At 46.4% G+C, this 14305-nt stretch overlaps 1 protein-coding gene across 1 annotated transcript in view; it reads left to right on the plus strand.

Moving 5' to 3' along the window:
* Nucleotides 1–491: 491 nt before the first annotated feature.
* Nucleotides 492–14305, plus strand: part of samd11 (sterile alpha motif domain containing 11) — a 68342-nt gene continuing 54528 nt past the window's right edge. Inside the window, 2 exon segments of the mRNA XM_062541624.1 lie at nt 492–1669; nt 3089–3180. Of these exon segments, the coding sequence (XP_062397608.1) occupies nt 916–1669; nt 3089–3180 (846 nt within the window). The 5' untranslated portion in view covers nt 492–915.

Raw genomic sequence — 14305 nt, forward strand, 5'->3', positions numbered from 1 at the left:
AGAGTCTTGCGTGAATGGTAGGCTACAGGAGTTTAATATTTATTTAGCATTTTCAGTATAGCATCGTTTTGGGGTGAAAGACCTCAGTGATAGTGGGACTACAGCAAACACGAAATAGGTTAATATAGCCTACATATCACTTTTAGTTGCTCTTGATTGGTTGGTTGGTTGGTTGATAATAACATGCAGCACTGTGTTTGCTACCTTCATGAAATAGTACAAATACATAATTGCACCTAATGATGATGCATTTCATATGTAATAATATTCTAATTTATTAATGGACTGCAGAATGGTAAACAGGCAAATGGCTTGTATGGCTTATCCTTTGAACTCAGTCTGAAGTTGGAAAATGTCACGCAACATTGGCGTCCGTCGCAGTACCCCCTGCCTGTTTTCGCGCTCGCCAAGCCTCCGCTGTTTAAATGGGCCAAGTTAGGGAAGCGGCGAAGAGTGCAAATCTTGTTTGGTCTGGGTCTATGAACTAAAGCGTGACTTTAACGATATATACAGGGTTAAAAAAACAAGCCATGCAAATGTCTCGTTAGCTTTAGCCATTAGTTTCAATCGAGTACTTAAAAAGGACGCAGAGGATGGATCATTATTAACATAATACAGACCATCAATAGCAACTTTTTAAAAAACTAAACCTAGTGTAATGTGCTTTTCTGGCAGTAAAATCGTAACCTCATCAACAATCTATCATGAGATTTGACTTTACAAGTTCGCATGTTTATCGTGACATATAAAAGCGCGAAATAGGATGTTTGAGCGTTTTTGTCAATAAAGGAAATAAAAACACTCGTGAGAAAATATTTGAAACTACGACACGACTCCTTAAAATCCATCTTCAAATCGATGGGGGATCAATAATCACTGAGCCAACATAATGACCACGGCGAGAATCTCTCCTAGATGTCATGCATTAGCTGTACGAGTCCGATTAGACGTGGTAGGCTGGAGCTCGGTGAAAGCCGTCATGCAAGTGAAGCTGTGAGCCCAGCGGAGAGCGAGGCTGTTCAGAACTGGGAACTGGTGAATGGCAATCTGTTGGTGAACTTACGCGGACGGCTGTCAGACGGCGACACGGGAGCCTTGCGTAAAACAAAGTGGAGCGCCTACAAGTCTGGAGCTAACCAACTCCGTAAAGAGGATACACAAGTTGGGTCGGACGAACTGCTAATCACTTGTTACCAGCGCTACGCTGTTAGTAACATGCCTGCCATCAAAAAGGAGAGGCTGGATGGGGAAGATATGGCATTAGCTGCCTTCAACCATCCCGAATACCTGGCCCCTTTAAATGCCACCGCTATCCCCGTGGTGACCCCTCATCCTCCGCCGTACGACCACATTTTCGCCCATCATCGCGCTTACTTGGGGCTACACGACACAACGCTGCATCACCAGAGCCTCCACCATCACCCGGACGACTTAATGCTGGAGAGATTCTCCTCCATCCCGGACTTTCAGCCGTTTTTTGACAACGGGGAACCGTGTATCGAAGTGGAATGCGGGGAGAACAAGGCATTACTCTATATTAACAAACTGTGTCAGGGCAGTAAGGGACCCTCAATCAAATATCGGGGTGAGTGGCTAACCCCGAACGAGTTCCAGTTTGTGAGTGGACGGGAGACTGCAAAAGACTGGAAACGAAGTATCAGACACAAAGGTAAGTTACAGCAAGAAATATTCGATTGGAAATGTATGTGTATGCCAACAAACGTGGTGTTCTTTATTTTTAAAACGACTGTCATGTTAGCAGTTGTTTCCATAATATAGTTTCACCGGGTGCTCGGTGCTTTTGGAATTAAAGGGTTACTCAGCATTACACCAACTACTGCGCGTAGTTTTCTGAAAGGAGTCAAAAAGAGAATTGCCTAGACACTTGACTGCTCCCTTCACAGCATTCATTAGCGCGGCGCATCGGGAGTAAGGAACGTGGAATAAGGTGATAAGCATGACTATTGTGTACATTGGCGTAAACTATTTTTTTGCGTATTTCTGTTTCCTTGAAGGGTCACTATTCCGTAAAGCGACGCTGATTGTATAATTACGCAGCACTTTAAGACTGACTATTTTGCGAGAGATAGTCTCGTGTAGGCTAATACTGATCATGGATCGTAGAACACGGGCAATTGTGTTTTGTTCTATGAATTGTAGTGTGTATAGTTGTTTTGGCTGTTTTGAAGCAGGGTCTAATGGTCTCAGATAGCTTTGTATACATTGCAGATGCACCACGCTTCACCAATACAGTGATCTTTTGATGGACAAAACTTGAACGAAGCGCAACTAGTATTCCAGGCTATGGTAATTCAAATAATAGACTGGTTTACTGAAATAACTCAGTAAGGATTGTTTGGGGGTTTCTAATAATTTGTTGAGACGCTATTCGTTCGGAAATGAAGTCATTATTCTGTAGCCAGAAGTGTCCCCCCACATGGCACTGTGTGGGCGCACTTGCCTATAAGCACGGTGTCACCAGACGGAATCGAAATGCGTTACTGAAACATGGGGTGGGAATGGTAACCGCCTCTGGCCGAACATTTTTAAGAGTTGCGTCTCACCCATGATGTTGTTGAGACGGTGAGGTGGCTTCACTGCAGACGCTCCGGCTGCTCTTTGCACGGACGCCCATACGTGAATCACAGAGACAGGAGAAGGGGCAACATAGGTCAGTAATGGACGCGAGATAATTACCAATCTGTCTCAGTCCGACAGGAATATTTATAGGTTCTGTATCCGAACCTTAGTGGCCTTAACTTAGCACTGAGAGAGATTAGTGTTCTCTGGATGTATACTAAAAGTAAAAGAGCTCAACACGATTATCCTATATGTCAGTCTAATTTCTGAAAATTCTAATATGTAATTCTGTGTGTTTTTTTTTTTTTTTTGAAGTTTGGGGTACTGCAATCTGTAGAGAAGTGATATGACCAGCCTATTTCTATAATATTCATTCCTGATATGGCATCAGCAGTGAGGCAGTGTACTTACACAGTGAGCTTTATTGCATTTGTGTCATTGTTCCCTGTCATTAAGTTTCATTTGGAAGAAGTTGTCGTGACTAATGGTGTGTGTCCTTCTCTTGTAGGGAAGAGCTTGAAGACCCTTATGTCCAAAGGAATCTTACAGGTACACCCTCCAATCTGTGATTGCCCTGGCTGTCGGATTTCATCTCCAGTGGTAAGACCTAAGTTCTGTTTGCTTTTTAAAAAAATGATCAGCTAGCTATGGGGCTTCCATGTTCAGTGCTGAGCTTTGTTGCTGAGTGGTTGAGATCCCCACCTCTGTTTATGGGTGTGTGTGTGTGTGTGTGTGTGTGTGTGTGTGTGTGTGTGTGTGTGTGTGTGTGTGTGTGTGTGTGCTCGTGTGTTTTCATACATGTCATAAACATGTTTAGTTTGTAGCTCTATAGATAGATTTATACTTGATAGTATGAGTAACGTCACTCAACGTTTCAGAAAGTGTAGTTAAAGCATGGCACGTTGTATTTCTAGACATCTGTACACTTAAATGTGCTAAATTCATGTAATGTGCTTAATTCTAGTCAGTGTATGCCCCTTTTGTGGCAAGGAGACCTAGTCCAGAATGAAATAAGGCAGGTTGAGAAACCCACAGAGAGAGCAGTTGCATGTAGGCCTAAACACGTTTGAAACTATATGTGACGTGTGGTGGCTCGAAAGAGTTAAAAAGCTAAACAAAACTAAGTTAGTCAAAGTGACACTTACTTGGCTGACATCTGTTATTTGCAGTATGTTGTGTGTGGCTCTCTGCCCGAGCAAATGATATTTGATAATTGACAAAAAATTGGCTGAAATGTGTGTAAATGTGTGTATGGGATGATGCAGGGTTGAGATTCTTTAACGTATCAAAATGGGATTATAGCCTCTTTATCTGATACATTCCTCTGGTGGAACGGGCTAGAAGCTTTTTCATCTCCCAAGGTTTTTAATTCACATTACCCTTCAGATATGACAGACACAGAGGAGAGCCAGCTCACACACAGGGAAGTTAATGAGTAATAAAAATGGCTGACTTATTGGCTGTAGCTCTCATTTTTCATTGTTCTTTTGTTCTTATCTTTGGCTACATGTCTTATAAAAATGCACACTGGGGTCCTGAGGTGCTCCTGCGACTAGTGGGTCACTACTGTGATGCTGTGTGTTTGGGTTGTGTGTGTGTGTGTAGGTGTAGGTGTAGGTGTGTGTGAGAGAGAGAGTGTGTGTGTGTATGCTGGCTGTGTGTTGGCTACTAAGGTGGTTGGATGGCAGGGTTTGTCCATACACAGGTGCTGCAGCGTTTTTATCTGAACTGAGCGCATCTGTTGTCGCCTCTGACGGTTAAGCTGGTGGGAGGGCTGTAAGAGGCTTAGCAAGCTACTGAGCATGGCTATGGCTGATTATTGTGTGCGAGGCACGCAAGGCAAAGGCGGTTTAGATAAGCGGAAGGTGTTTGGGTGATACAGGTAAACCAGTGACGTCGCTAGAACAGTACTTTTCTCTGATTAGTGTTACCATTAATTCACAGAAAGAAAAAAAACATAACAGAATGGTCTTTGTGGTTTAATACTGTATTTCTGAAGAAGGGCACATTTGTTGACATAATCACATCCTCACACATACAGTAGCACCATAGCCTTCATTTACCTATTAATGATTGCATAAGCTATCAGTCACTTGAGTTTGCATTTCAAATTGAGGTAACCTCAGTTATTACACTCTTTTGAGATTTGAGATGTATCTGTTGGTCAAACTTTACTAGCGTGTAGCGCAGTGTGAAGCTAACTGGTCCCAGTGATTCTGAATGAAGAGAATCATAGTAGCGCTGATTATTTGTGTAGGGCTAATGGCCATTACGGTTAGCACTGTTGTCCTTTGGCTTGTTTCACACTATGACCATCTCTTCTCATTGTCCACGTATGTGTCACTCAGTGACCTCTTATTGTGTTGCGTTGTGTTAGCTGTGGTGGAGACGCCCCCCCCCCCCCCCCCCCAACCTAGTCCAGCGCCAACCTCCACACACACACACACACACACACACACACACACACACAGGCACACACACACATAACCCCCCTGCGGTTTCGTGCGAGGTGTGGACGGGGAGGGCAGGCGGTTGGGCTCTCGTCTCTCGTCTCTCCGTGTTGGCTCTCCCCCCACTCTCCACCCCCCTCGAGGGCATTGCACACACCGCTGCTCACGCTCTCTCCCTCTCGTCTCTCTCTCTTTCTCTCTTGCTCGTCTCTCTCTCTCTCTCTCTCTCTCTCTCTCTCTTGCTCTGTTGCTCCTTCTCTCTCGCCTTCATCATTCTTTATCTTGTTTTTCCATTTTTTTCTCTCTCTCTCAGTCACTCTCTTTTTCTTTTCTTTCTCTTGCTGTTGTTGTCTGTGTGAAAATCTCGCTGCAAAATCTTTGCCGTAGACCATTAAAAACCGCAAGCACATACACAGAAAAGCATAAATGTTTATCACTCAAAGCTCAGACACACACAACAGCTCCCTAGTATACTTTACATGTGACAGCCTCGCAATTTAGTGAGCACTGTTAATCTGCTAATGCTATTCATGTAAACTCTTTACAAAGCATTCAGTGCTGGTGATTGTGCTATGCTGCCTTTGGTGACTCATTGAGGCACACTTTTGAGCAGTGTTCAGTAAAGGGAATTGAAAACAAGAGACAAGATTCTTTATGAGCTAATGGTAGCTCTTTTTTACACTTCTAGTTTGCCTGAAAAAAAAAGTCCAGGCACTAAACGTGATGAGCATCACTTCAAGGGTGACGCTTCGCTTTCCCAGCAACGTTTTAAAATAGATTTGTCACCAAGCAGACCCAAGTTGTGAAACCGCAGCCGACTGGTCAAACCTCGAGATATGAAAACAGCGGCCTGAGGAGGCTCGTGCTCAAGCCCGTGGCCTGCTCTCTGATGATGACGGGCGTTTTGGAGCTATTCTGGTGAGAGTCCCATGGAACAGGCTCCACTCGAGTCCCGCCGGCCCAGGCGGATGAGGCCGAGGCGGGGGCGAGCCCCCGAGGACGTGGCCCCTCAAACTCGGAGCTTCCTCCCCTGAGTGTTTGCTCTCCTCCAGCGTGCCCCCGTCACTGCCCCCCCCCCCCCCCCCTTCGTCTCCTGCGCCCCTGGTGACTCATTCGCTGCCTCTCTCATCTCACCTGCCACGCACTGGAGGACTCAAACCGCTCATTCGGAACTAGTCAGCCGCCGCAAAGAAAGCCCTGTGTGCTCACCTCAGACATCTTGAATGGGCACGAGAGCATACCGGAGAGGAACCCCAACAGTCACAGACAGAGAGGCCTACGGATGCCTCTCTGAAAATGAATTAAACAGAGAAACATTAGGGCCTGCCAAGTTCTCCACGTCGGTTAATTTTTCCAGCGTTGCTAGGAACTGGTTCCGTGAAGACATCGTGAAGATCTTCCAGATTGTTATTTTGCTTGGTCGTTCCAACCGAGTGAGTCGTTGTGTTCTCAGTGTTTGTGGTGTTCCTGTTCCTGCTCCGCGTCGTTGGTGGCCCTTTAAGAGCCCGGCTTGTTCCGAGGCGTGCTGGCTGTTGTCTCCCTGGAGAAATGTGCTTCCTCCACCGTGTTTTTTTAGCGGAACTAGCGGAGGCCGGGAGGAAATTACACTCTCCTCCGGCTCGTAAATAGCTCCTTGAATCAGGGCTTCCCCAACTGCATCCTGGGTAGAAAAAAAAATCTTGTTGGGGGGGGGGGGGGGGGAACTAGGATGGGGGATGTGTGGATGTGAGTGGGGGTGATGGTGGTGGTGGTGATGGTGAAAGGATGGCGAAGTGGGGGATGTAGCCTGTAGCCTGTAGTCTTGGCTGGAGATGGTCGTTAGTGAACATCAATGGAAATCATGGCCTGTATCATGGAGCGTCAGTTAGCTTCTCACTTGGCTTAGCATTGGGTAGAGTTCAGTGAAGGAGTCCTCTATGGAATATGTCTTCATTTGAATATATAGTCTTGAACACAATAGTGATAAGACATTCACATTCTGTTGGAGCAGCTTGGAGCTATGAGCCCACATGCACTAGAAAACACCAGTGGGGCAGAAACGCTCACCATGTGGGGGAAACCAGTTCCTGTTTTTAACCATCCCCTGCAAGCCCTGCCCGAGAGCCGTAATAAGAATGATAAATGATATTATGGAATGGTAATGAAAAAAATGTTTTAGGAGTCGCCGGAGTCGGCATGGTGGTGCATGTGCATTGGAAGGGTCCACCGAGGCTGAGAGAGAGAGAGAGAGAGAGAGAGAGAGAGAGAGAGAGAGAGAGAGAGAGAGAGAGAGAGAGAAGGAGAGAGAGGGAAAGAGATGGAGAGAGAGTGCTGCTGCAGGGAGGAATATTGGCAGAAACTGGGGACTGACGCCACACTGTCTCTCAGCAGAGTACTCTCTGCGGGGGGCTAGAGAGAATGTGTGTGTGTGTATGTGTGTGTGTTTGTGTGTGTGTGTGTGTATGTGTATGTGTATTTGTGTGTGAGAGAGAGAGAGAAAAAGAGAGTGTTTGTGTGAGTATATGTTTTTGTGTGTGTGATAGATTGTGTTTCTGTGTATTTCTGTGTATGTGTGTGTGTGTGTGTGTGTGTGTGTGTGCCCGTGATAAGGAGTGTATGTGTGTACATGTCTGTGCATGTGTATGTGTGTTTGTGTGTGTGTGTGTGTGTGTTGTGTTTGTGCGTTTGCCTCTCTGTGTTTGTGTTTGTATCGCCCCACATGGCGCCTCAGCTATGCTGCTATGGCAACGCCAGGATCCCTCTTCAGGACAGCTTTTTACGAACGCACACGCACGCGCACACATACACACACACACACGCACACACACACACACACACGCACACACACACACACACACACACACACACACACACACATACAGACTGGCTGTCTCTGAATTAAAAGCGAATGTGGATTAGATAACGACTCCTCCCACCACTTCCAAATGCAGAAAACTCTCTTTTAGTGTCTCTCTCCCTTCCGCCCTCTCTTTCTCTCTCTCTCTCTCCCTCTCTCTCTGTCTGTCTCTCTTTTTCTTATTCTCTCTCTCTCATTCTGTCACTCGCTCACATGGTTTTCCTATTCAGTAAATTCCTGTCATTTCGCCTCGTTACTCTTTGGCATGGCACGACAGCGGTACACGTTAACATACTCATATGCATACACTAACAACCCCCCGCCCCCCCCCCTCCCCCGCCCCCCCCCCCCACACACACACTCCTCTCCTATCCCCACATTCATCACATTTTAGGCTGTGACTAAGAATAACTGAACGAAAAAGCCCCCCCCCCCTCTCTCTTCAAATAATAATAACTGATGGAGACATTCTATGGGAATGTGGCAGCCAAGCAAGTCGGATGAGGCCATTAAGACGACATTAGTGAGTTAGTGGGGGTTGATGACGGGGTCAGGGGCACAGACAGGGGACAGTTGTGTGTGCGTGTGTGTGCATGTCTCTGTGTGTGAGTGAGTGTGTGTGTGTGTCTGTGTGTGTGTGTGTGTGTGTGTGTGTGCGTCTTAGACGCCTTTTGTCTGGCTTGGGACTGGGTGGAGGATAGGAGGGGTGGGGTGGGGGGTTTTGTGGGCGCGTGTGGAAAGGTGACTGGCTTCATCTATCAGGCCTCTGCAGCTGATCGACACAAAACCACTGAAGCTATTAACAGCCCGGGCTCCTCCCTCGTTGTTTACAGGCATCTGATCTGACCTAATTTAACCGTCAACCGTCAAGGGAGCCGCCGCGTCGGGCTGCCCTCGCGCGCCGGATAGCGGAGCGTGACATATGGCGGGTAGGCGACGACGGCGGCGCTACGAGGTTCTGTGGAGCCGTTTGCCCTAGAAGTAGCAACAACGGGCGACAACACAAAAAAGGAGAGAAAGAAAGAGAACAAAGAACACGTAGGCAGAATGGGTTACGAAAAAAAAGAGAGAGAGGGAGGCCAAAAAAGAAAAAGCCGAACAAAAGTCTTTCCAGTAACACGTTAAAATATTTATGCCGTGCCTCAGAAACCTGTAGTTCAGCCCCCAGCGTGTGGTCTGTGGAGTTTAAAACTCGACCCTAGTCCACAAGCTTGCTTTTTCCTCCTCCCTCTCACTTGCTCTGTCTTTCCTTCTCTCTCTCTTTCTTTCTGTCTTTCTCTCTGCTCTGTCTCGTTCTCCTCTCCCTACTCCACAATCTTCTTCTCTCTCTTTCTCTCTATCCCTCTGTCATTCTCTGTCTCTCTGTCTATCTCTCCCTCTCTCCTTCCTCCTCTCTCTTTCCCTCTTTTTTTCTCTCTCTCTCCCTCTCTCTCTCTCTCCCTCCCTCTCTCCCTCTCTCTCTCCCTCTCTCTCTCTCTCCCTCTGTTTGCCTCTGGGGAGACTGGCGGAGTCGTTACCTGTCCATAAAACTCTCCTGCGGCGGGCTTGGCGGGCCTATCCAAACACGAGGAGAGAGGAGCTCGCATGCATCACTGCACCGCCACTGACCTCCCAGCGCGGGGAAGCGCTTCAGTGGTCTGAAACAGCCCGCTCAACGCGTGGGCCGGAGGGGAGGGGGGGGAGAGGAGGGGAGGGGGGGGAGCGGAGCGGGGAGGGGGAGGGGGCGAGGCAGGCGGGAGCGAGGGAGGGGAGGCAGGAGTGGAGGGGGGGGGGGGCGATGGGGGGAGAGAGAGAGGGAGGGAGAGAGAGAGGGAGGGGGGAGCATTTTGGCGTGCCTGTCCTCCCACAGCGCTTTCTCACTTTTCTGCTCATGAAAAGCCGTCGGTTGCTAAAGCCTGTTCCCCAGCCTGGTCCCTCACAGAATTCAGCCGTTCCAACGGTGAGAATTCCACAGTACACACAGAACTCTGGTACGGCAGAATGAATTCCCATCGAAAGCACCAGTCTGGTGAATGTGGCGATAAAGCCGTACAGCATGTAATTCAATATAGAGTTTAGAATATTTAATGGACAGAGCAGACATTTCAAGACAGAAGAATTATTCCACTGTAGCATTGTATTCGCTGTTGTTGTTTACACATAATCGCATGGAGGCAGGCAGTGTGATAAGTTCATACAGCCTTAAAAATGAAAGCTTATTTGGTGTTGAGGAGGTGAACTCAGACACACACTGAAAAAGAAGAAGAAGACGTAAAAAAAAACATGAAATATTTGTTTTTCCCCATTAGCTTTTTTCTTTCCAGTCCATCGGAGTGAGTGTGGCAACCACTGCCTGACACTAACCCCCCCCCCCCCACACACACACACACACGCACACACACACCGCCGCCTTCCCGCTCCTCACCCTAGAGCTCGCGCCAAGTCTACCCGCCATCCAGCGTCTGCCCACAAACGCACGCACACACACACACACACACACACACACACACACACACACACACACACACACACAGAGCGAGGTTACGACAGACAGGCGCGTGACTCATTAGGCATTCGTCCTCTGGGGAGAACGCTGGGGGGGCGCGTGCAAGAGCGCCGCAGCTGCAGGAATGTCACGGGCTGCTACTGCTGTGTGTGTGTGTGAGTGTGTGTGTGTGTGTGTGTGTGTGTGTGTGTGTGTGTGTGGCTCCCTCTCTCTCTCTATTTCTCTCTCCCCCTCAGCAGCAGAGCACTGCACCTTTCAGGAAAAAAATGCACTGAGAAAAATAACATCTCCTGTTTTTCCGTAGCATTCGTCTGTGTTTGTCAGAAAAAGAAAAAGGCAAATCCTAGTTATTTCAGCGTCTCACAATCAGTATTTCTCGGAGTTCAGAGAGTGAGTGTAACCATTGTGTCTTTGGTAATGTTTTCATTCGATGAAGATAAGTAGAATGGTAGTGATTGTTTGACGAGCGCCGCTTTGTGTGAGGCCTGCTGCAGTGGTAGGTTTCTCATTGTGGTATTGGTTTATACAGCATATGTCTCCTGGCAGCGGCAAACATGTGAAATGCATTTTGGTCAAATTAGCGGTTTCTGTAAAGCGCAAGCTTTCGCCAACTGTGTGTCTCTGTGTGTGTGTGTGTGTGTCATGTGTGTGTTTGTGTGTGAGAGAGAGAGAGAGAAGGAAAGAGAGAGATAGTGTGTTGTACGAGTTGTTGTTGACTGCTATCCGGTGGTCTTCTGAGAGAGGCTTGATGTTGTGCTTGTAATTAGTGGGCCTAACCCCTGCCCCTGTCCCTAACTGTCACCCATCTCCTTATCACGGTTGACGTGACATCATTTCAGATCTTTTAACGCCATCGTCATTCTAGTGTTTCATTTCGTCAATTTTACTCTGTATGTAACGGTGGATGGGGAACTGGAGAAGTCAGTTAGATAATATCATTACACTTAGCGCGAGATTACGCGTCTCGTTCGTGCTTTCATGTATCTTCACACAGTCGTCTTTTTGTTGATAATTTGCCCTTTAGTGTGCGTTTTAGATAAGAGACCAGTGAGTGAGTGTGTGTGTGTGTGTCTCATTTAAATACTGGTGTAAATATAGCTGAAGTCTTGAAGGGCATGTCTCTGTCGTAGGAGTGCTTCATCAAAGTGAGGTGCACCTCATTGGAAATATATGAAGCAGTTTTTTCCATTCCAGACTTTCAGGCGACCACGCTCTGCATTGCCTAGTAACGCTACGCGTGTGTGTGTGTGTGTGCGTGTGTGTGTGTGTGTGTGTTTGTGAATGTGGGATGGAAACCCCTTTTTCTTTTTCTTTTTTTGTTTTTGTTTTGAAACACCCTCCTCCTTAGTGCGGAAGTGTCGCCGGAAATAGTCTGCTGCCACCCCCAGCTCTGCGTCAAGGGCCGAGTAGAAAGGCAGAAGGCAGGGGCGACAGAGAAAGAGAGCGAGGAGGGGAGAGAGAGAGAGAATGACAGAGAGAAAGTGAGATAGAGAGAGAAAGACAGAGAGAGAGAGAGAGAGAATGGCAGAGAGAGAGAGAGAGAGAGAGAGAGAGAGAGAGAGAGAGAGAGAGAGAGAGAGAGGGGGCTTTCCAGGTGGGAAGGTGTTGTGTTGTGTTGTGTTGTGTTGTGTTGTGTTGTTTTGAGTTGGGTTGTGTTGTGTTTGGTTGTGCTGTGCTGTACTGTGCTGTGCTGTGCTGTGCTGTGTTGAGGGGGGTTGTGTTAGGTTGTGCTGTGTTGAGTTGGGAGGGGATGGGCTGGGCTGGGCTGAGGGCCAAGCAGTGTGTTCTGTGTTGCCATGTGGGTAGCAGCCTCGGCCGCCACAGCCCCCCCAACGGTGTCAGGCAGTGCCAACCACTACCCCCCACCCCACACACACACACACACTCCTCACCCCATCCTAGTCCCCCTTCACATTTCTCTCATTCTCAGCCTGCTTCAGCAGAGCTCTCAGTCCAGCATCAGATGCCATCAGCAGCACCATGGGCACTGGGCAATGGCCACTGGCATGCTCAGTAATGTTAGTGTTTCACAACCGCGCTGAGAGAGCAATGCTAGCCAAAATGCTACGCTAGCCACTTACAGAAGGAGAAACTGCTTCTCCTTCAAGTAGTACTGCTTGAGAAGTAGGTTATTGTACTTTTTTTGCCAAAATTGAAGAAAGGAATGAAAAACTGCTTCCTCTGCAAAAGGAGGAAAGAGACGGAACAAGAGAGTAAGAGGGAGGAAGAAAGAAAAGAGGAGAGAAAGAAACACAAAATTGTGTTGAAATATGTGGCCCAATCATCCTCAGGGATGTTATATATATATATATACAGTGCCTATAGAAAGTCATCATACCCTTTTGAAATAGTTACTTTTTTTGTCTTACAGCCTGAAATCAAAACCCATTTTTAAAAAAATCTTTTCCAGTTTTATTGACAAATTTAGCTGTACAACATCAAAATAATGAAAAAAAAGTAAACAGTTCTGAAAATTAATAAAAAATGAAAAACTAGAATAACAGGGTTGGAAAAGTCATCATACCCCTGACTTAATACTTTGTAAAGCTTCCTTTTGCTTTCATTACAGCCATCAATCTGTTTGGATATGTCTCTATTATAGCTTTGCACACCTAGATAGGGGAATATTTGCCCAATTTTCCGTACAGAAATGTTAAAATTTAGTCAAATTCTGTAGGGAATGGCGATGGACTGCTCTCTTCAAGTCAATCCACATATTTTCTATAGTATTTAAGTCAGGGCTCTGACTTTGCCACTCAAGGATATTCACCATCCTATCCTTAAGCCACTGCTTTGTTCTTTTGGCAGTATGTTTAGGATTATTGTCGTGTTGGAAGGCGAATGACCTCCCCATCCTCAGCTGTCTAGGAGAGGGACGCAGGTTTTCCTTAAGAATGTGGGTGTATTTGGCAGCATCCATTTTCCCTTCTATCCTGACCAATTGCCCAGTTCCCGCTGAAAAGAAACATCCCCACAACATAATGTTGCCCCAACCATGCTTCACACTAGGTATGGTGTGTTTTGGGTGGTGTACTGTGTTGGTTTTCGCCAAACATTGCGCTTGGAGTTAAGTGCAAAAACACATCTGGAATATTCTGCTACCATGTGGAAAAAGCTTATATGGTCAGATGAGACTAAGATCGAACTTTTTGGAGACTAAGATTGAAGTTTTTGGACTGAGCTCCAGGCGCTAACCAAACACAGTATACACACCCAAACACACCCAAAACACACCATACCTACTTTGAAGCATGGTGGGGGCAACATTATGTTTTGGGGATGTTTCTCTTCAGCGGGGACTGGGCAATTGGTCAGGATAGAAGGGAAAATGGATGCTGCCAAGTACACCAAAATTCTTGAGGAAAACCTGCGTCCCTCTCCTAAACAGCTGAGGATGGGGAGGTCATTCGCCTTCCAACACGACAAAAATCCTAAACATACTGCCAAAAGAACAAAGCAGTGGCTTAAGGATAGGATGGTGAATATCCTTGAGTGGCAAAGTCAGAGCCCTGACTTAAATCCTATAGAAAATATGTGGATTGACTTGAAGAGAGCAGTCCATCGCCATTCCCTACAGAATTTGACTAAATTTTAACATTTCTGCACGGAAAATTGGGCAAATATTCCCCTATCTAGGTGTGCAAAGCTATAATAGAGACATATCCAAACAGATTGATGGCTGTAATGAAAGCAAAAGGAAGTTTTACAAAGTATTAAGTCAGGGGTATGATGACTTTTCCAACCCTGTTATTCTAGTTTTTAATTTTTTATTAATTTTCAGAACTGTTGACTTTTTTTTCATTATTTTGATGTTGTACAGCTACATTTGTAAATAAAACTGGAAAAGATTTTTTTTTTAAATGGGTTTTGATTTCAGGCTGTAAGACAAAAAAAGTAACTATTTCAAAAGGGTATGATAACTTTCTATAGGCACTGTATATATATATATATATA

The sequence above is a fragment of the Sardina pilchardus genome, chromosome 7, assembly GCF_963854185.1.
Source record: "Sardina pilchardus chromosome 7, fSarPil1.1, whole genome shotgun sequence".
Lineage (NCBI taxonomy): Eukaryota > Metazoa > Chordata > Actinopteri > Clupeiformes > Clupeidae > Sardina > Sardina pilchardus.